This window comes from Ylistrum balloti, unplaced genomic scaffold (genome assembly GCF_031769215.1).
Source record: "Ylistrum balloti isolate Yb309-2 unplaced genomic scaffold, AGI_CSIRO_Ybal_v1 Utg370398, whole genome shotgun sequence".
Taxonomy (NCBI): Eukaryota; Metazoa; Mollusca; class Bivalvia; order Pectinida; family Pectinidae; genus Ylistrum; species Ylistrum balloti.
In genome coordinates, this window is record NW_026782274.1 from 740,929 (window position 1) to 764,724 (window position 23,796).

Here is a 23,796-nt window from a genome sequence, read left to right on the forward strand (position 1 = left end):
AGGTTCTTGTTGAAGACACCCCTACATTCTCACCCCATAACTTGTTAGAGAGGTTCTTGTTGAAGACACCCCTACATTCTCACCCCATAACTTGTTAGAGAGGTTCTTGTTGAAGACACCCCTACATTCTCACCCCATAACTTGTTAAAGAGGTTCTTGTTGAAGAAACAGGTTAGCAGCTGTACAAATCATGACAATATCACAGCATTGTTTCAAATACCTTTTTTTATTACATAAAAGTTCAGAAATAAATTCATATTTAGATAACATAACCAATAATCCTAACTGTTGATTTTTATTCTATATAATTTGTAAATCAATATCTGACAAATCACCAGCAATTTCTCATTGACTGGTGTAAACAACTTTAATTCTCACATTTATCAATGTGCAAGTTGCTGCAAATTCTCTGTAATTGTATGAGTCACTACTAGAGACTTTCACCAGTATGAATCAGATGAAGTCTGATTACCACTTGTCCCTTGCCAACTCCTATGAAATGTACTGTAGAATGATGAGTTAAACCACCACACTAGTCATTTTGTATAATCTACACTTTTGACCAGTCTTTCAGTCTTTTCGAGTCATGACCTCAATCATCACTATAGTCGTTGTCTATGTAATCTATGTTCACTTGCGGCCAGACTGTCCCTTTTTACTGCTGAACCGCTGGCTTCCTTTAAACTTTGGTTTTGACTTGTGAGTTGATTGTTTAAAGGGTTTCTTTGATTTGTGTTTGAAGTTTCTCCTGTCACCTCTTCCGGACATCTTTTTCTCTCGCTTCATTTCCCATAATAACTGCTTCTCGCCTACAAAATCAAATTAATTTACTGATCAGATTTCAGAAACTGCAGCGTAATAAAAATTGTCATTTTTTCCTTCTGTTTTTGACCACAGTAATTAATGATGACCCTGGCTGTTTCTTAAGCAGTAGACCCAGCAAACAGACCAACTCGGTCTTCTACTGTATACAAAATTCAGAGAAGGAACTTTTCAGTTTGGATGACTACAGGATACTTACTAGCATTTTCTTTGTTAGATACAGCATGTGATGTAGTCATATCTAATTTTGAGGCGCCTGTTTCATCAAGAAGATGTGAAAACTGGAAAAGTCAAATGTGTAGATCAACAATCAAAAGTAAAGTTAACAGTGAACACTCGCTGATTAGGATTAATCTGTCTACCAATATCATACGATTATCTCAGATAAAATGAAGATGTTTAATTAAGACAATGGAAGTGTGAATATGGTTTAAGGGTAGCCTTCATTATTTATTACTTACGTCATCTGCAGATGCAAAAATACTAGATAACCCTTTGGAGCTGAAAAATAAAATAAAACATTTTTTTCAACAATTCATTATTAAAAATGTATTTAACAAGTACATGTCATTATTGTGTGAAATATTATTACAGATTCCAACAAAGTACCCTTTTGGAAATTATACAATTCTTATCACAACCTGAGCAATAGCTAAACAAGGATACAAATAGTTCACCTGGTATTTAAAGTTCATCAAAAATAGATTCAGTGTTCATCTCAAATAGAATAACATATACACCATTGACATTAAAAGTGGGCACAGCCAATTAATTTTAACTGATTTCCATAACAAACAGCTTCTACTACTGAACTCTAAACAGCTACAGAAATGACCTGAATAATAGGTAAATGTCATTTCTTAGACCTAAAAATGCCTTTCCACCAAATTTCCTTCATCATAGACTTTTAGTTGACTGAAAGGTTACAGGTTTTTACAATTTGACATTTTTTGACTTTTCATTTTTACACACTTTGTTGGGCTTCATTCTAGGAATCTCATATATCTAGAATTACATTATAAACAGGTTTACTTTTTGGACTTTTTCTTTGGTGAAATCATCCACTCTTCATTCCCAGGACGCTTCTTTGACTTCAGCTGAGGTTCAGCAAACTCATCTACAATAAAAAAAGTTCGAGAATGATACACAGCTGAACTATGGCCCTTATGACCTTTTATGTGTTGACTGGTCGTTAAGAATGTCACTAACAACCACAAACTGTTCCATCCACAGTAATTCAGTTATTTCACATTCTAGCGACACCATTAGAGATACAATATAAAGGACCAACAAGGATCCAATGAACATACTGTAAAAATTGTAATTTCCAAGGGTTCTGTTTTTCGTGATTTTTGAGGACAGAATTAAACCATAAAAATAGATTACTTGGAAAAGAAAATTTACAGAGACAAGCATAATCTGTGTCATGACTTCCTCTTTGCTTCAAATGTTTGGTAAACCAAAGCAATTTAGACCACCCCTTTATCCTGAGCCGGAGAAAACAAAATAGGATAGAATTCCTAAAATATTACAATGTTATTTCTGTGTTAGTGATTATCAAAATTGTACTTCAAGATTAAATGATAAAATAATTACCGTCATCAGAAAATTCTATATCTTCCTCATTAAATTCATCCTCAACATCGTTGTCTGTTATATCCTCCTCTTCCCCCTCCTCTTCCTCATCATCATCATTATCATCATCAGCATCGTCATCCTCGAAATCTTCAAAAGCTGCCTTGAAATCATCATCATTATCAAAGTCCATTTCCTCATCAGACAAATTACCAAAGTCATCTTCATCATCATCATCATCATCATCATAATCATCATCATCATCATCATCTTCTTCTCCTTGCTTTCGTTTCTTCTTTGATTTCTTCCCCATAGATCTACACAACGGAAGAATGATTGGTGAACTAATGTCTTTTTTTATTACTGATCTCTGACTGGAGGAAAAGTAACTAGAATTTGGTTCAGGACATTGATTATGTAACGATATGAACTCTCCTCAGTTTCAATTTACTTCCATTAAACTTCTGATAAAATCATGTCATCTTAAAATTATTATTATATTGGGAAAACAATCCCACAATGCTGAAAATTCCATTTCTTAATATCATTTGTCATGTCTGATGAAAAAATCTTACGCTGCAAAGTCTACATCTGAGAAATCAAACGTTATTCCAGCCCCGCCTTCAAGCTCCCTTTCATATTTATCTGAAATCAACAAAATATTAATCATTAATGCTGAAAGTTACAACTGTATTGTTTTCTAGAAAGCTGAACTCTGCAATTATAAATTTTGTTATTGTTATTATTAGCTAAACGATGATCACACTGCAGATCCACTAAGGTATACTTAATGAGGTTATGAACTTACCAAGGTAGTCATCGAAATCATCATCACAAACACTGCCATCATCATCACTCCCATCACCAGTCTTCTTTGCCTTTCCACTTAGAGCCTCTTTCTGGGTGAAGTACCTATTATTACCAAATCCAAAAATTAGTTAAGATTTCAATTTTACAAAAAATTTCTCCTAAATGCATGTTATATACATAGTTTAAAGGTGTGAATTTGTGTTTATTACCAATTCTCTGAAAACAAGTTTTCCCCACATTACTCAGTGTCAAAAATATATTCTCCTTTTTATAAAATGGAAAGTTAATGAGCAACAATATGGAAAGGAAAATAATGCAATATCACTAAGAACAGATCTGGTACATTTTTTCTTTCACCTGTTATATCTGACACCTTGTGGTACAGAAGCTAACATATTGTCCAGATTAACCTGTCTAATCTGACTCCCTCTGGGACACATCATACTGGTCTGATTAACCTGTCTAACCTGACACCCTGTGGTACACAACATTTTGGTTATTTTAACCTGTCTAATCTGACATTTTGTAATTATATTTGGACAATGGATTACAGCATTGTGTCTAACAAATTGTTTGTAAATTTCAGGGTCATATTACACTGGTTTCATTGTTTTCTTTCAGATGACACAGAAGAATTGACTTTAATATCAAGCTTACTTATGGAAAAATTTCTCTTCAACAGGTATTTCACTTTCATCCTTTTCTATGTAGCTTTGGCTGTTGATGGCAAACTTCCTGGCTCCAGTCAATGGATCTCGTTGCTTTGTTCTCGTCTTCGATAAAATTCCTGCATTTTCTGGTACTGTAATTCAAATTAGATGAACGAATATGTTTTCCACTCAGAAAATATAAAAAAGATATTTTAAAACAAAATGATTCTAAATCTCAATGGAATTTTATTATGACAAAATATTGTTAGGGGATATGACATTTATTTCTCTTGAAGTTGAAAGACAGTTTTATTCTGTTTTTTTTTATTGGTTTTTTGTTTTTGTTTTTTTTCCCCCACATATTGGAAAATTCTTCATAGAAAACTAAGATGACTTAATTTTCAACTTTGAACAAGAACTTACTGTTTTGCTGCTGTTTGGGATTCTTGTAGACAAACCTTTCAAGAAATCGAATGGTTGTAAAGTCGTGTAGAGGATCTCCTCCATATGTGATAGGCTCACCCTAGAGAGATACAAGTTAATTCAGAACCTAATTACTTTTCATCATATCCACCCTGGAGAGATACAAGTTAATTCAGAACCTAATTACTTTTCATAATATCCACCCTGGAGAGATACAAGTTAATTCAGAACCTAATTACTTTTCATCATATCCACCCTGGAGAGATACAAGTTAATTCAGAACCTAATTACATTTCATCATATCCATCCTAGAGAGATACAAGTTAATTCAGAACCTAATTACTTTTCATCATATCCATCCTAGAGAGATACAAGTAAACAAAGGACCAAAGCGTGTCTATATCACAAATAGGTCCTGTTACCCCACCCTAGTGTCTATCACAGAGAAAGCTCCTATCACCCTTGCGTCTTTATCACAGAGAAAGCTCCTATCACCCTAGTGTCTATCTCACAGAGAAAGCTCCTATCACCCTAGTGTCTATCACAGAGAAAGCTCCTATCACCCTAGCGTCTTTATCACAGAGAAAGCTTCTATCACCCTAGTGTCTATTTCACAGAGAAAGCTCCTATCACCCTAGTGTCTATCACAGAGAAAGCTCCTATCACCCTAGCGTCTTTATCACAGAGAAAGCTCCTATCACCCTAGTGTCTATCTCACAGAGAAAGCTCCTATCACCCTAGCGTCTTTATCACAGAGATAGTTCCTATCATCCTAGTGTCTATATCACAGAGATAGCTCCTGTCATTCTTGGTGTCTATCTCACAGACAAAATTAACAATAGTGTTGCTTGATTACCTACCTTGAGAAGGGTTTGAGCAAACAGAGCGATAGATGGATGGAAATGTGCAGCAAGTTTCTCTAGCTCCCACATGCATTCCTGCTCTGCTCGGCAATGTAAAGGATTTCTCACAAACGGGTCATAAATCATACTTCTCCCTGCTATAGAAAAAATGTTCACACCTAAATATGATAAGTGTAAAAAGTTTGTGTCAAATATTTCAAATTTCTATACCATCTGGGCTCATACCAATTGACAATATAAATGTACTGTGAAATTTTCATGAAACGTTTGTGTAAGATTTAAAAAATATCAGAATTTTCCAAAACATTTTCTATTATTTGATCAGGCCGATTTGACATGAGAGACCTAAAGTCATTTAATAAATATGTACAATTTAATGGAAAAGGTAATTGATAACCAATATCTCAGAAACTGTTTGCACCTGGTGATTTAAACAAATCATCTCCAACATCACGTTAACCAACAGATTTTTTTGAACCCAGGCACTTGACTTCCTTTTGACAGAGAGATTCGCTTGACCTTGATCCCATGACCTAACCTTGACCCTCATATTTGTAGCACTAAGGTCATTCAGCTCACCTTGACTTATAGATTTATGTATCCATGAGGATCCTATCACTGGCTTTACATCCTCAGGGAACTCCTGTTTGATCACAACCACATCTTCGCCTGGAGCAGGAAGGTCAGTGAAGTGTTCCTCTTCATCATCATCCTCCTCTTTATCATCATCACAACCCTATAAAATATTGTAAAACACTCATGAAGAAGCATCAAACATATTTTTCTGAAAATATAAGTAGAGAGCTCATCATATAACAGAGGAAATGTACTGGAAAAGCCATCACTTCATTGGTTATTCTTTAAACAATGCACTGAGTGAATGTTTCTTTTTACATACCAGTATATTATTAATATTATTAACTTTGACAACAATTTTGATTTCTTAACATGCATTTTAACAATGGGCATCATTACAGTTTTCATGCAGCCAGTTATTTCCTATCAAACATAAAATTGGTTTAAATTCAAAACAAAAAAAAAAACAACAATAATGAAGTATTCTGTAATCAATTGTTTGGCAATGTTACCATGGTTTTGTGTTGGGTGATAATAGCATAAGGCTGTGTTTTGATGACCTCCCCCAGCAGGACCAGGGCAGCACAGGTAAACTGCGGAGACTGGAACGGACAGATCTGTAGCAGACGCTTAATGAAGGCCTACAACAAATTACAGGTACCATAACATAAATCTAAATACAGTGAACACTAATGATTACACAAGAGCACCGAGGCCACTTTCATTTTTTAGCAAAAAAAATGAATTTGTTTAAATTTAATCAGTTTGCCAACAGTTAAAGTATTTCAGGCATAAATTGAAACAGGCTCCAAACTTATTGTCGAGGCTCATAAGAAAGCCAAACAAAATCAGTAGGTAAATCCTTATTTCTTAAACAATCATGGCCCAACTGGTTAAACTGTTAAATGAAGCCAGTGTGTCAATATATATAGAATAGGAGCATCTTTAAAAATTCTTTACAATTAATGTCATAGAATGTATTGCCAGACAAGAATATTAAAAGTACACACCTTGACTCGCCTTTCAGCCACATCTTTCTTTATACTTTTGAAGAGTAGGTTTAAGAATGTGGCTTGTCTGGCAGAGGTACACAGAGTTGGGTCTATCATCTTCTTATAGAGGGCCACGTAGTATCGATCTGAGACACTATGACTGTAGGAAACATGATCAGAAAGGTATTTGATCACCGACAAGAGTAGAACTCCATGAAAGATTTTTGTTTTAAATCAGCATATGAAATAACTTAAACAATCATTCAAGAGCATCTCTGAAGAAAACCTTCAGATTAATAAATCTAAATACTGACCTCATTAAATGTAAATAGCTGTTTAAGCTTACCTGGAGTCCATCACCTGGTACAGTAACATGAGGGCCTGAAGACTAGTGTTAAAGTTCACCAAGTGTACAATCTTATACAATGTATCCATCTGTTCGCTGATAAACTTCTCTTCACCTGTTGAATATCAACAGACAAGCATAAACGTTCACCCATCTGTTCACTGATAAAATTCTCTTCACATGTTAAATATCAATAGACCAGCATTAATGTTTACCAAGTGTACAATCTTATACAACATATCAGTCTGTTCACTGATAAAACTCTCTTCACATGTTAAATATCAGTAGACCAGCGTTAATGTTTACCAAGTGTACAATCTTATACAACATATCAGTCTGTTCACTGATAAAACTCTCTTCACATGTTAAATATCAGTAGACCAGCGTTAATGTTTACCAAGTGTACAATCTTATACAACATATCTATCTGTTCACGATAAAATTCTCTTCACATGTTAAATATCAGTAGACCAGCGTTAATGTTTACCAAGTGTACAATCTTATACAACATATCAGTCTGTTCACTGATAAAACTCTCTTCACATGTTAAATATCAGTAGACCAGCGTTAATGTTTACCAAGTGTACAATCTTATACAACATATCTATCTGTTCACGATAAAATTCTCTTCACATGTTAAATATCAGTAGACCAGCGTTAATGTTTACCAAGTGTACAATCTTATACAACATATCAGTCTGTTCACTGATAAAATTCTCTTCACATGTTAAATATCAACGGACTAGCTTTAAAGTTCATGAAGCATACCAAGAAGTTCATCAAGTGTACAATCTTATACAACAGATCTATCTGTTCACTGATAAAATTCTCTTCACACATTAAATATCAACAGACCAGTGTTAAAGTTCACCAAGTGTACAATTTTATACAATATGTCCATAAGCTCAGTGAAAATTTCTCTTCACCAGTTTAAGATTGACAGACTGGTGTGAAAGAGAAAGGCAGCCTGCATGTCAGATATTTACCATCCACAGTATCACTGTATCAGAAACACATTTGTCTTCCTTTACTTATCAAACTCAGAGTCAACAGCATGTTTATAAATACCTTTGGCAAATGGATATGCTCTGTTGACACCTGTGAGCAGGCCACTCATCATCTTACTGTCCACCTCACCTCTCTTCACGAATGCCTACACAACAGAAATCAAAGCTTTAAATATACAGCCTGCACTTTCATCAATTAAAATACAGGAACTGTCCACTTAATATTTGACAAATACATTAACTGATGTAAATATTTACAGCCAACAGCCAAATAAGTAACAACATACCTTGAAGAAAGAAAAGTAAAGTCGTATGAGTTTGGTAGCAAGCTGCAATTCCTCCTCACTCAGCATCAGCTGGTTTAGGAAACATATACCATAATATCTGTAACAAGTGTGGAGAGGTCATAGGTCAAAATCACAGTTCGAGTTACAGGAGGTACTATGTTGTAGGGACTGACAATATTTGAACTTAAATTGACAACAAATTTTGCTACTCCTTTATATTTTGATATTATGTTCATTCACCAGTTGGTTAAGATATCACTATGATTAACTAACTACTGTATTAAAGTCCTTTATCCAGCATTTTGTGCAGAGATGACTTCCAATCATTCTGTCAAGACAAATCAGGAATACCCCCCACAGGCACTACTGTTGCAATAAGGACCTACCAGAAAGTGATTTACATATGTATTTTAAGTTACTTGTCTGCTTTTTGATATTAGATTGAAATTATCTTTTAAAATCAATGTTGTTCAAGGATAATTCATCAGAAGACTGTACAAGTCCACTTTCAGGATGAAAATAACTGTATCCCAACCTCTCCAATGAAAATCACAATGTTTATAATACTCACTGGGCTCTCTGTGAGATATTAGGTCTGTAGAGTAAACGTTCCACCTCCCCAACTACCACTGCCTTCATGTTTGGGTGCTTGTCAACTGAAACATTTAAATGAATTAAATGATTTTTCCATACTTAAATTTGACTTAAACAAAATTTTGTTCTTAAACTCAATTTTTTTCAATGATTTACTTAGAAACATATAAACCTCAAGCAGAAAACTACCAGTATTTACCAATGTACAACAAGTTTTGGTACGTCAAAAATCTGTCCCCTAGATTTTTAAGGAATAAATCCAAGTAAATGAATCTTATTTCTGAAAAAGTAATTAATACATGTATTGCTGACATAGTAGGATTCTATCTAACTTATCATAAAGGAACCTAAATATTGGAAACAATGTAAGAGTGTACAGTCAAGTTTGTGTAATATCAAACAAGACTGTTGTAATTACTCACCAAGTCGAGTGAGAAGATGTGTTGACTTGGCCGCCAACTTGTAGTCAGGATCCCCTAGCTTGTTCACCAGCATGGACAGTAAAAGCTGGACAGACAATCAAGAGTTATCATCAGAATGTCATGAATGACTTTTACAGATCTAAACAGGTATGGTGAGGAAATTCCTCAAATGCTTGTCAAGTATCAGGGGGTGGAAGAAGGCCTGTTACATTAGTTGTAATAGTTTTCTTAATTGATTAATCTGTCTCCAACCTTGAAGTCTTTCTAGGGCATTAATGATCATGTCAGTACTGCAATCATTACAAGTTTCATAAAAAGTTATTTTTTTTCCTGAATCTATGATCTCTTGTCCCAGAATTAATGCGGAAAAAGATCTCACAATTCACTACCATCAGTTAACACTCTCTAATCTTTAAGTTACCTGTTCCTGTTCAGGTTTGTCAGCCAATAATTCATAAATTGTACCTGAAAAAAAAACATATCAGATAACACTACACTTTAACTCAGGTCATTGTATTCTATAGTTGTTTAATTTCAGGGGCTTAATACTTTACACCATTTTATCTCAGGTCATTATGTATGTATGTCATAACTGAAATCATGAAAAGAAGTTATTTTGAATAAAAAAGACCACAGATTCCAAAAGTATTCCAATATCACATTTTACATGTACCAGACAACATAATCTTTCAAATAATTAAGGATTCCCAGTAAAGGTCTGGCAATGGCCTGATGTTCTAAAAAGACTATGGTGTAAAGAAGAGAGTACCACTGAAGAGATATTTTGTGTTGTTAACAAACCTTTAAGACATCAATATAAATTTCTTTGGGCCATTAATATGAAAAATTAACCTGTACTTACTGATAGCTTTCTGCTTAGCAGCCTGTATTGTATCTTTCGACATCATCTGAAGGTAAATTAGTAACATGTCATGGAAATAAATTGGATGATATTGCCTTAATAGATTTACAATAACTTCAAATCTGAGAAAAATTTGAAGTAAAAGAAAATCTCATTTAAGACTTTGCTTGTTGTTACGTTTATCACCCCATGAAGAGCTATAGTAATATTATACAAGAGGCAGTCGCCACAGATCAGTGGTTTTTCTCTTGGAACTCTGGCTTTACTCCACCAACCAAACCTGGCATGTCCTTAAATGACTTTGGCTCTTACTAGGACATAAAGCAACAATAAAGTAAACAAGTAAAACATTTCTTTTTATACTCATTCCATTCTGAATGGTGCAAGTAGATGAATGATCTGTAATGGTGTTATAAATGTTTTTTGATATCATAAGAAGTTTGATTTATAAGAAATAAGTAACCATAAGAGGATTTACCTTGTGTTCATTTAAAAAGAAAAAGGATACTTACTGAACCAACTGGTAACCTGCTAAAATCATTCATCGACAAATGAAAAGATTGTAAAACTTGGTAACCTGGCTTCCAAACTTACATCTAAAGCATTAATGAAGTCTAAGTATTTGTTGTGGAGTTGTGATTCGAACCAACAGAGAATCAGCTTCCTGTCGACCGTGTCTTTGTTCCCACCTGATGTTGTTTCTATAGCAACCAGGTCAAACTAAAACCAGCAAAATTTGTTGATATCATGGATCGTCATCATCAAAAAGTGAACGCTTTGTAAATCACAATGGTAACATTATAACTAGGAAGTATCTACACCCAGTATGTTCAGATTAGCTAGACCATACCTAAAACTTATCAAATTAAAAAGTGTTATCCTAGTCAAGCTCATTTCCAAATCAAATTAAATCCTGTCTAATCTGACCTCTCAGTATCCTGAAATACTGTCTAAAAAAATAATCTGACCCCTGAATATACCAACATCCTGTCTAATCTGACCCCCGAATATACCAACATCCTGTCTAATCTGACCCCTGAATATACCAACATCCTGTCTAATCTGATCCCTGAATATACCAACATCCTATCTAATCTGATCCCTGAATAAACCAACATCCTGTCTAATCTGACCCCCGAATATACCAACATCCTGTCTAATCTGACCCCTGAATATACCAACATCCTGTCTAATCTGATCCCTGAATATACCAACATCCTATCTAATCTGATCCCTGAATATACCAACATCCTGTCTATTCTGACTTCTGAATATACCAACATCCTGTCTAATCTGATCCCTGAATATATCAACATCCTGTCTAATCTGACCCCTGAATATACCAACATCCTGTCTAATCTGACTTCTAAATATACCAACATCCTGTCTAATCTGATCCCTGAATATACCAACATCCTGTCTAATCTGACCCCTGAATATACCAACATCATGTCTAATCTGACTTCTGAATATACCAACATCCTGTCTAATCTGACCCCTGAATATACCAACATCATGTCTAATCTGACCCCTGAATATACCAACATCCTGTCTAATCTGACCCGTGAATATACCAACATCATGTCTAATCTGACTTCTGAATATACCAACATCCTGTCTAATCTGATCCCTGAATATACCAACATCCTGTCTAATCTGACCTCTGAATATACCAACATCCTGTCTAATCTGATCCCTGAATATACCAACATCCTGTCTAATCTGACCTCTGAATATACCAACATCATGTCTAATCTGACTTCTGAATATACCAACATCCTGTCTAATCTGATCCCTGAATATACCAACATCCTGTCTAATCTGACCCCTGAATAAACCAACATCCTGTCTAATCTGATCCCTGAATATACCAACATCCTGTCTAATCTGATCCCTGAATATACCAACATCCTGTCTAATCTGACCCCCAAATATACCAACATCATGTCTAATCTGACCTCTGAATATACCAACATCCTGTCTAATCTGACCTCTGAATATACCAACATCCTGTCTAATCTGACCACTGAATATACCAACATCCTGTCTAATCTGACCTCTGAATATACCAACATCATGTCTAATCTGACCTCTGAATATACCAACATCCTGTCCAATCTGACCCCCAAATATACCAACATCATGTCTAATCTGACCTCTGAATATACCAACATCCTGTCTAATCTGATCCCTGAATATACCAACATCCTGTCTAATCTGACCTCTGAATATACCAACATCATGTCTAATCTGACCCCCAAATATACCAACATCCTGTCTAATCTGACCTCTGAATATACCAACATCCTGTCTAATCTGATCCCTGAATATACCAACATCCTGTCTAATCTGACCCCTGAATATACCAACATCCTGTCTAATCTGACCCCCAAATATACCAACATCATGTCTAATCTGACCCCCAAATATACCAACATCCTGTCTAATCTGACCTCTGAATATACCAACATCCTGTCTAATCTGATCCCTGAATATACCAACATCCTGTCTAATCTGACCCCTGAATATACCAACATCCTGTCTAATCTGACCTCTGAATATACCAACATCCTGTCTAATCTGATCCCTGAATATACCAACATCCTGTCTAATCTGACCTCTGAATATACCAACATCATGTCTAATCTGACTTCTGAATATACCAACATCCTGTCTAATCTGATCCCTGAATATACCAACATCCTGTCTAATCTGACCCCTGAATAAACCAACATCCTGTCTAATCTGATCCCTGAATATACCAACATCCTGTCTAATCTGATCCCTGAATATACCAACATCCTGTCTAATCTGACCCCCAAATATACCAACATCCTGTCTAATCTGACCCCTGAATATACCAACATCATGTCTAATCTGACCCCTGAATATACGAACATCCTGTCTAATCTGACCCCTGAATATACGAACATCCTGTCTAATCTGACCCCTGAATATACCGACATCCTGTCTAATCTGACCCCTGAATATACGAACATCCTGTCTAATCTGACCCCTGAATATACCGACATCCTGTCTAATCTGACCCCTGAATAAACCAACATCCTGTCTAATCTGACCCCCGAAAATACCAACATCCTGTCTAATCTGACCCCTGAATATACGAACATCCTGTCTAATCTGACCCCTGAATATACGAACATCCTGTCTAATCTGACCCCTGAATATACCGACATCCTGTCTAATCTGACTTCTGAATATACCAACATCATGTCTAATCTGACCCCTGAATATACCGACATCCTGTCTAATCTGACCTCTGAATAAACCAACATCCTGTCTATTCTGACCCCTGAATATACCAACATCCTGTCTATTCTGACTTCTGAATATACCAACATCCTGTCTATTCTGACTTCTGAATATACCAACATCCTGTCTAATCTGACCTCTGAATAAACCAACATCCTGTCTAATCTGACTTCTGAATATACCAACATCCTGTCTAATCTGATCCCTGAATATACCAACATCCTGTCTAATCTGACTTCTGAATATACCAACATCCTGTCTTATCTGACTTCTGAATATACCAACATCCTGTCTAATCTGACCCCTGAATATACCAACATCCTGTCTTATCTGATCCCTGAATATACCAACATCCTGTCTAATCTGACTTCTGAATATACCAACATCCTGTCTTATCTGATCCCTGAATATACCAACATCCTGTCTAATCTGACTTCTGAATATACCAACATCCTGTCTAATCTGACTTCTGAATATACCAACATCCTGTCTTATCTGATCCCTGAATATACCAACATCCTGTCTAATCTGACTTCTGAATATACCAACATCATGTCTAATCTGACCCCTGAATATACCAACATCCTGTCTAATCTGACTTCTGAATATACCAACATCCTGTCTAATCTGACCCCCGAATATACCAACATCCTGTCTAATCTGACTTCTGAATATACCAACATCCTGTCTAATCTGACTTCTGAATATACCAACATCCTATGTAATCTGGCCCCCGAATATACCAACATCTTATCTAATCTCACCCCCGAATATACCAACATCCTGTCTAATCTGACCCCTGAATATACCAACATCCTGTCTTATCCAACACTTGAGTATCCTATGTTATCTGATCCCTGAGTATCCTGACATCTTGTGTAATCTTACCCCAAAGTATCCTGACATCCAGTCTGATCTGACCCCTGAGTATCCTATCTGATCTTACCCTTGAATTTCCCAACATCCTGTCTAATCTGACACCTGAGTATCCTGTGCAATCTGATTCCTGAGTATCCTGACATCCTGTCTAATCTGACCCCTGAGTATCCTTTCTAATCTGACACACAAATATTCTGACATTGTGTCTAATCTGACCTGCAAGTATTCTGACATACTGTCTAGTATGACCACTGAATATTCTGACCTTGACTTATCTCACCCCCGAGTATCTCAACATCCTGTCTAATCTGACCACTGAGTATCCTGTCCAATCTGATCCACCTGAATATTCTAAAATCAATAATATCATATAATGGGATAATTCCATATCTTAAAAATATAGGTAGGACTAGTACATTCCAACAACCTAACCAATATACATTTGACAGATGCCAAACTACACAAGTCTCATACAATATTTCTATTTGTTCACATTCTATGCCAGATAAAAAACACTTGTGTCATACACCCAACATAGCATAATGTAAAACAAATGACCAACACACCTGGTGAAACTGTCTCAGCTTTCTGTTTTCTGGTAACAAGTGTGAGGTAAACAGCTCGCGTAGTGTATCTGTAAACAGTAACACGTATCTGAGAGTTATCCTACAAATATATGCCATGCTATCTCTTCTAGTTTTTGTTTTGAATGTAGGGCAATCACTGACAGTGAATTCAACATGGACTACTTTATCATATTAACACTTACCTATATCTATACACTCAATAATCTTTCAAAAAGTACAAGAAACTATTGACAAGTTAACAAAAGTGATGAGACATGGGCTTAACATGAAGAAATGAAAGATTTACATGGACATTCTTAAAATAAAATATCAAGAGAATAAGACCAGATGTTCTGAGGAAATGAAATAGCTATCAATACTGTAAAATTCTTAATCTATGAGTGGGATTTATTTTCCTAGTTATTGTGGGTGCTCTTGATCCACAAATTTATATGTCCATGAAATGACACAAAGATAAAAGTTGACATGATTGTACAGCAATGAGGCCAAATAAAAACAACAGTTTTTGGAGATGCTTAGCATAAAATTCATTACATAGGCAAGAAAAAAGTACTATCTTGCTTAATTATATTTTTATATTTAAATTTTTGCATTATCCTTTCAATTCTTCCTGTATGTAATAATAAGATCCATTTATGGAAACAGCTTTCATAGGCTAGGCCTGTTGATATTTCTTCTTTCATTAAGATCTTGATAACAGAATATCTAAAAATGAAATCAGATCAATTTAATACAAAATATTGAAAACATATTGTTAAATCAAACCTTCAATAAACTTACCTGCAGCCATCATACATTCACGTTTGCCCTTTTTCTTCGCCATGGCAATGAGACTGTCCAGACTGCTGAGGCAGTGGATTGGAGATTCCTGTACCAGTAGGGTCAGAGCTGCGATCTTATCTGACAATGTCCCTGATACAAGAACGGTTTTCATCCATCCAGCTTCAGATTTCTTTTTTGATTCCCATTCTGTGGAGATCACAGGAAATCAGATTGGTTTGACATGTAATTGAAACTAATACTGGGACAAATTCCTTCTATGTCTGATGTATTTCTTTGTTATTTAAAATATAAAACTATTTGCTTCAGTAATGGTGATAAAGTTTGATTGATCAAAATTGGAAAGAAATTCGTTAAAACATATAGCTGTTGGGAAGATGGAGATCCTTTGTTTCAGCGTTTTCTTTTAACAAGACCAAGTTTTAACAAACAGGTGTATATAGTTTTGCTTCTGGAAAATATCTATAAACATAAAACTTGAATCTCCAGTTTTTTTTATCATATTGGATTTTCTTTTAACATTCCTACATTTTATAAAGATAAAAAAAAAACATACGCTTGGTGTGAACTTTAACCTCATCAGCTAACAGCTTGGATGCAAAGCTCTCCATTTCTTTCTCCAAGTCATGATCCATACTGTTTGAGTCTTTCCCCAGCACTGGTAAAGTATCCTGTTGGTTATATAGTGATAAACAATCAATGTCTCCCCATTGTAGATTGAAATAAAACTTTTTTTTTACAATGAAATCACTTTTAGTTCTTCACAGGGTCTTTTTCTGTAGTGATTCCATTATTTGCTCCTGCAAGGGTCGATATTTGTTCAAGAGACAGACTTACTAGAAACTATACCCAAAATATTTGTAAAGTAGCTGCTATTTTTATTTCAAAACTTGGACATGTCAGTTCAATCACTTCTCGAATAAAAGATGAAATGTTTTGACAATGCTGTATATCCCAGACTGACCTCTCAGTGGTGTAGTGACCACTAACCTCTTTGTCCTGCCACTGATGACCATGTCTGACCAGTAGATAGTTGCGGGGCTGGTACAGCAGCATGTGACCCTTGAGCCCCTTAGACTGGCTAAGTGAGGAACTGGATACCTCTGGATGTTGTACAAGTGATTTGTACTTGTTCCTTTGCTTTTTTTGTGGGGTTGACGAAACAGCCTCAACAGCATCTTGTTTCTTCTTGTTTTTCTCCTCTTTCTTTTCTTTTGTTAACTTTTCAACATTTGTTTTTGTCTCCTCATCACTGAAATATGATTGCATGCATGCTTTTTAAATTTGAATTTACAATTTAATCATCCTTTCCTAGTACATGTTTTACTGCAAATAGCAAGAATCTTTATGAGAGTCACATCTCTAGCTCTTAAGATTTATATTAGTAGTGCACAACATTCCACATCACTTGACATAAAATGACTGGCATCTCCTACAGTAAAGTATCAACAAATGCTGTTTTATAGTTCTGTAATAAGCCATGACCGGTAATAAGGCAAATATATCAGATGCTTCTTAGTAAATTATCTAAATATGCTGTTTTCTTGTCCCGTAATAAGCCAAATATATCAACAGCTTCTCAGTAAATTATCAACAAATGCTGTTTGATTGTCTCGTAATAAGCCAAATATATCAACTGCTCCTCAAGATCTGTAAATTATCAACAATGCTATTTTATCTTCCAGTAATAAGCCCACCTCTATTAACTGCTCCTCAGTAAAAGTATCAACACATGGTGTTTTATAATTCTGAAATAAGCCCATCCCCTGACTTTGAGTCAGAGATAATGTGTTGACTCCATAGATTCATTACAGTACAACAGACCCAACAGTTTTCTTCATGTCTTAAGTTTTATAGCCATGTTTTAATGTTTTGGTTTGATATAGATAGATGACACACCAGCAACAATCATGCCCCATATACATCAAATAAAGAACTAATAGATAAGTACAATTAAACTGGATTGTGTTATGGAATTTGGAATAGTTTCAACACATTTACACAAAACAATTTCTTATTAAAAACTTTTCTCATACTTTGTTACTTAAAAGATTTGTTCCTCTGTCTATCTTTACTACATAATAGATTTGTTCCTCTGTCTATTTCATAGCTTCTTACTTTCTGATGATAATGCTACCAACCTTTCATCTTTCAAATCATCTCGATGCTTTTTTATTCCCAGATTTTTGATAAATTCTCTCAACTGAAAAATAAGAAAAAAATTATATGCTTAACTGATTGACATATAGAAACAGCACCTGTCTCTGTAACTCTTCTCCTTACAAGCTATTAGCATTATAGGACTCTTGTTGTCATATCAAATTATATAGTCATACTTACTTGAATTTTTGTCACTTAATTACTTTTGATTGCAAAATATCAAGAGAACAATTTGACATTTAATTTTATCATGCATTGATGACAGGATACTATCTAAAAAAATAATGCCTTACCCAGCTTTAAAGCTTAAAAGAAATTGAAATAGAGAAGAAACCATGTTATTTATGACTAATTACCTCTCGAAAGCCTATGTAATGTCTTGTGGTGCAATACTGCTTATTTCTAAGAAATGTACCAATTACCTTCAAATGTACGTTAAGCACTATTTCTACCTGTAAACACCAGAGGAAGTTAAGATATCTAGAGTTTAATTCCCTTCTAAAAACCATGAATTCTCATTAAGCGATCATTTGTGGCATCAATTCTGTCACTAGACCTATTTTCATTTGTAGTGTTAATGAAGCCAGTACATTAAATCGCCTATACCTAAATGAGTATGTCAAGCATCATAAAACTACTAGGAGGTAGAATTTGTTATCAGACCATTTCTCCTTGGACACACGCCTGAGTCCAGGTGTGTCAAGGCCAATTCAATTCAAGGTGTTCACCTAGGTATATGTATGACAGGAACGGATGTCAGCACCTGCTAAAATTGCCTCCAACTAACATGTTGGGCAGATACTAAAGAGTTTACCTGATTAATTTGCTACTTGTTGTTCATCTCAGCTTTCACATTTTACATTTTTCCCTTACCATTTTGTATTTTAAGATGTTCATATAAACATCTATGACTTTTCACTAGTCTTTTTTTAATTCTCTTACCCAACACAGTGTACCATCACTGCTGAAAAAAGACTGATTTATAAAACTACCACATCAAATGAGACTTCCACTGCATTTAATTCAGTCACTACCACCTAGTGGAATTGATGTCACAGATTTCGGGTGTCGAAGATTCCCTAAAGCTTCTAGAAAAGCTGAAGTGTGGACAGGTAACCAAACTCACCTGTAGCCGAATGCATTTGGATACAACCACATGGAGAGGTGAAAATCGATTTAGGATACTACCCAAGTGATATCTACATGTATGTCAAAATATAGAGACCTGCAAAATATTGTTGCAGATGACCTTTAAAACATAGTGCAATATGTGATCATTGGTACAATACCATAATGGTTTATTTTTATATTGTAGATGTAGATATATAATCATGAATGCTAAAATGAAGCCATGCACCATATCAAACAATGAAATGTACATGTCCTAGCTGTAGGTGCAATTTAACCCAGTGATTCACATCAAGGCCTTCTTTGTGTACCTCATCTTTCTTGATGGGCTCCACATCCATATCATTGTCCAGTCCCTCCAGGCTTTCATTGTCTGTAGAGTCAACATCTCTGAGAAGCTCCAAGTCATTCTGAAGGAAATAATAGGTATCAATCAACATGGTCATCAATATCTTTACAGGATTTAACAAGACATGTCTAAAAGGATAGCTTAAGGATGTGAAATATAATACATTTTGTACAAGTTATTTATTGATCAATCTAACACTGCACTAAGTCGAATCCTGAACATGTCATGATAGGTTTTTTTATGCTAATTACTTGGGATTTAGCTTCTGATTCTATAGAAGGGAGAGAAGATAAATCATCAAACTGACATTTGACAATTTTATGATATTCCATGAAGTCCAGCAACAGATTTATGACATAAATTCATAATGTTTCCTCTGGTTCCTACACCAGACATAGACATGAATACTTTACAAATACATGGTGTTCAGACACCTGTCCATCAAAATGTAATTTCTAGGGTAATCTTATATCTAGGAAGATGATGTATCATATACATAATACATATATAATACCATTCCTAGTTTGAACAGACTTTATACAATCATATTTTCCGGAATGGATAATTTTGCCTCAGAAAGAAGTTATAATCGTCGATTGATTATATAATGGATGTATTGAGAGACAGGACAAGTAAATATAACAGTGACTTACAGCTGCTTCAAACATATTTCTTATCTACGCAGACCCAAATGGGATTACCCCAACCTCCCCATCTTCTTTTTTTAACTTTTGTATTCGACAATTGAGGTGGTCAGCTATCGGCGTATCTGTTGTTATTTCTCTGTCTGTTACTTAAAGTGATGAAGAATACATCAAATAATGAAAACGGAAACGTCAAAAAAAACGGTCTGCTATATAGCGAGCTACGAGAAAATCTGGTGCGAGTTCCAGCATGGTGATGGGAGTGCGAGTTACGAAAAAAGATATCTTAAGATTGATGATGACTTGTCATCCTTTGCAGATACATCAGGAACTCGGTCTACTGTTACCTTGTCGCCACCCAACAGCTCGAGTATAGATAAATCTAAATCCACGTGTTCTTCGTGTTCAACACGTTTCTTCTGTTTCTTCTTTGACGCCATTTTGTACATTATAATAATCGGAGCCGTTGTCGGTTTACCCGGAAAAAAGCCCTCTGGTAATAGCCATTAGAAATATTGTCATTTTATCGTCGCGTTATATTCTTCATATCTTTTGTAAATCATTAAATAATATCCGAAGTAAAAAGGACAAATTCGTTTAAGAATAATGATTTTATATTAGAAACCGTTTGCGGCGTAATAGAATAACTGGAGTTTTTCCCCATACACTGCGCATGCCAACGCCATCCGCATATCATCTTTTTACTGCGATCATATATTGTTGGGGATGTTAAAAAAACACAAATTCATATGCTATCCTCACCCCTAAAAATAAACGAATAAATAATAACAACAATCTTATTTTTCAAAATGTTGTATCGGTATGCAAATGAAATAAAAATATCGCAGGGAAATTTTAACTGAAAGCCCTTACTTAAGAGACTCCTGGTATAGCATTTTATCACATAGACTATTGTTGACCTCCACACACACCCTCATCCTTCTGTACAAAATTAGATCGTATGTATTACAGCTCCTGACAGAATCAAATTAGCAGAACTGTTTGTGAAACATTTACGCTGTATTTACGCAGATAATTGATCATAGGTGGTTGTGTGGTTGTTGTGATGATGATTATAATGATGATGATGAGGAGGAGGATTGTGGTGATGGCGATTGCGGTTGTTGCTATGATGATGACGACGACGGCGGAATTCTAAAAATGGACCTTACCAGCAGGCAAGTGTCACTTTGGTGGGTAGACTAGGGCAAACTCTGTGTTGGTATCATATAAATCGTACTAGATTTCTATATGACATGACGTCGTTAAACATTTCCCGGGTCAAATAAAAATAAATAATCGATACGAAAGATGTAATTCTCTAAAACATCCGACACCAACTAGAAACATAGAAAACACACCACTTCTGCTTCTGTGTCTGAAACTGCAAATGAAGATAGACGGTCTGTACAGCTGCCTATACAGAGGTTTGTATGTGAAACCTTTGGGTTTTCTTAATTTCCTGACGATATCTCGCGGAAATATATTTCCGAAATATTAGGAGTAATTTAAACTTAGCAACAAAATCAAAAATGAATAATATTATCAATATGATTATATACGGAGATATTGCTAATTTGGTCAAAATTTAAATATAATGAAAACGCCAAGTACAGGAAAGGAAAACTAACTCTGTGTGGCATTAATTTGAAGTTATCTGCCCCTTTTACTATTTTGCGTAAATCACGCGCAATCTCGCGCTATCATTTTGCTTCACGACGAAGACCCATAAGCAACTCCACCGTGAAATCACAGCATAGCATAGGATTACTAGGTAAGAGTTATAGTGATATTTAAGTGCATGTATATTCTTGTTTTTCCGTGACCCGTAAAACTTTTTCGGGCTTATTTCTTTTGTCAAAAATCATTATTGTTTACTTCATAACAATCTGACGTTATCACCACATCACAGAACGCACATTATTTATTCGATGCGTAAATGTGTTGCTCAGTAAAATGGATATAACCAATCTGAATTAACCTTTTTTTATTTTTCTCTAATCCGTTTTTAATTGCCCTTGCATGAAGTCGGTTAATAATATTAATACCGAGGGAATGAACGAATTAATCTTGTAGATAATTTTTTTTATAATTTTTGAGGAATATTCATATCTCCAAGACACTGATCCTTTTTTCACTCCAAGTATCAAGCATTTACTGTCAGAAATATTTTACCAAGCAATTATTTTTCACATTTGGTCAAGAAATGTGTTACGAATAAGATAAACTAATATCTATGCAGCTTGAAAGCCATAACCTTATTTACAATATCAGTTGCTCAGCTTATCTTATAATTAAAAAGAATATGAAATGATATAAGCTACATTTACCTGTCGATATGCATGAAGCAAAGGAAAAATTATTATATGTCAAGAGTATGAAAAGTATAGTAAACAAAAACTAACTCTGTTCTGCATGAATTTGAAGTAATCTGACCCTGTAACTATATTGCGTAAATAACGCGCAATCTCACGTTATCATTTTTGCTTCACAACGAAGAGCTCACTGTGAAACCCAGTAAGCACAAGGTTATCAGGTAAGGTGGAATTCAAGAATTATTTTCCATATGGATGTTGGTATGTGAATGGATTGTATCTTCCGTGACCCGCACTACTCTCTCTCTCTCTTGTTAATTGATCTGTTTGATTGGACACTATTATTTACTTTTTATCAAATTATTTAAGCTTCATAACCAGACACAATTTATATATGTATATATATATATATGTACGATCATCCCAACACACATTGTGAGTTTGGGCATACGGACAGTGTGCATGTATCATGTTTCACTGGCATGGAGCAGGAGCAGTTGGATGATTTACATATACACAAAGTATTATCACCATACAAAGTACGTGTTATTCACAAATAATGGTTATGCAACTTATTTTTCTAACGGATCGCCAATGCTAAGTTGTTGCCACGGCAATCATTCTGACGCTAGTCCAAAATGGCGGCCACATTTCCTGTTCAGGCAGCTGGTATTGGATGAATTTATGATTCTGACATTTTGAAATGTGTCGTCGATATGTGAAGTGGAGGGTACGATATTGATAATATTTGACATATTTCTATTCACTTTTTCCGCTTTAAGCGAGTTTTTCGGTTAAGTCAACATGTCGACAAAGACGATAATCGTCACAGTAATAGGTGCTGTAATATCAATTCAGGAATCAAATTGAATTGTGACATCACAACCGAGCCAAATAAGATGTCATCATATGGTATTGTCTCTCTTACCTTTACTTTATACAGAATGACACATTAATCCCTATCTCCATTTGAAAGAAGCGTACTGACAACTTCGGGAGAGTCTACAGTCATGATCGTTTGTCGAAGCCTGTCCACGGTGTCCGGTGTTTTATCGATCTACTTTGGTGAACAAATACCTTTGCAAGTCATAAATACTGGAAATAGACATGGCGAATTTCGAGTATGTACAGCAGAAATCAATATATACAACAATTATACGGATTTATACTCGAACCCATCCCCTTACAACGTTGAAACTGTAATAAATGATGATTTAGAACAAATTCAAAATTGGGCGAGAAAGTGGCTAGTAAAGTTTAATCCAACTAAAACAGAAGCATTACTTATCCATAATTCCGAATTAGACTACGCGATAGATATAAAATTTGATAATGTTAGTGTGAATTTTGTAGATAATCATAAGCATTTGGGGGTAACATTTGACCAGAATTGTAAATGGACAAGTCATATTGAGGACATTTGTAAAAAAGTATCTAAGCAGATTAGTATCT

The 23,796-nt window shown here is 35.1% G+C and overlaps 1 protein-coding gene across 1 annotated transcript; it reads right to left on the bottom strand.

Moving 5' to 3' along the window:
• Positions 1 to 207: 207 nt before the first annotated feature.
• On the bottom strand, positions 208 to 20,469 carry LOC132554371 (CCAAT/enhancer-binding protein zeta-like). Its single transcript, XM_060218676.1, has 28 exons — positions 20,377 to 20,469; positions 19,348 to 19,446; positions 17,890 to 17,951; positions 16,739 to 17,000; positions 16,305 to 16,419; positions 15,749 to 15,937; positions 14,948 to 15,015; positions 10,824 to 10,949; positions 10,230 to 10,275; positions 9,789 to 9,832; positions 9,368 to 9,452; positions 8,923 to 9,007; positions 8,352 to 8,448; positions 8,126 to 8,210; positions 7,058 to 7,172; positions 6,730 to 6,871; positions 6,232 to 6,360; positions 5,723 to 5,879; positions 5,141 to 5,280; positions 4,281 to 4,380; positions 3,865 to 4,009; positions 3,206 to 3,309; positions 2,973 to 3,042; positions 2,419 to 2,714; positions 1,855 to 1,939; positions 1,284 to 1,323; positions 1,022 to 1,103; positions 208 to 809 (listed from the first exon to the last, which is right to left on the bottom strand). The coding sequence occupies exons 1-28, from the start codon at positions 20,467 to 20,469 to the stop codon at positions 631 to 633; spliced, it is 3,240 nt and encodes a 1,079-aa protein (XP_060074659.1). The 3' UTR covers positions 208 to 630.
• Between the last annotated feature and the right edge of the window lie 3,327 nt (positions 20,470 to 23,796).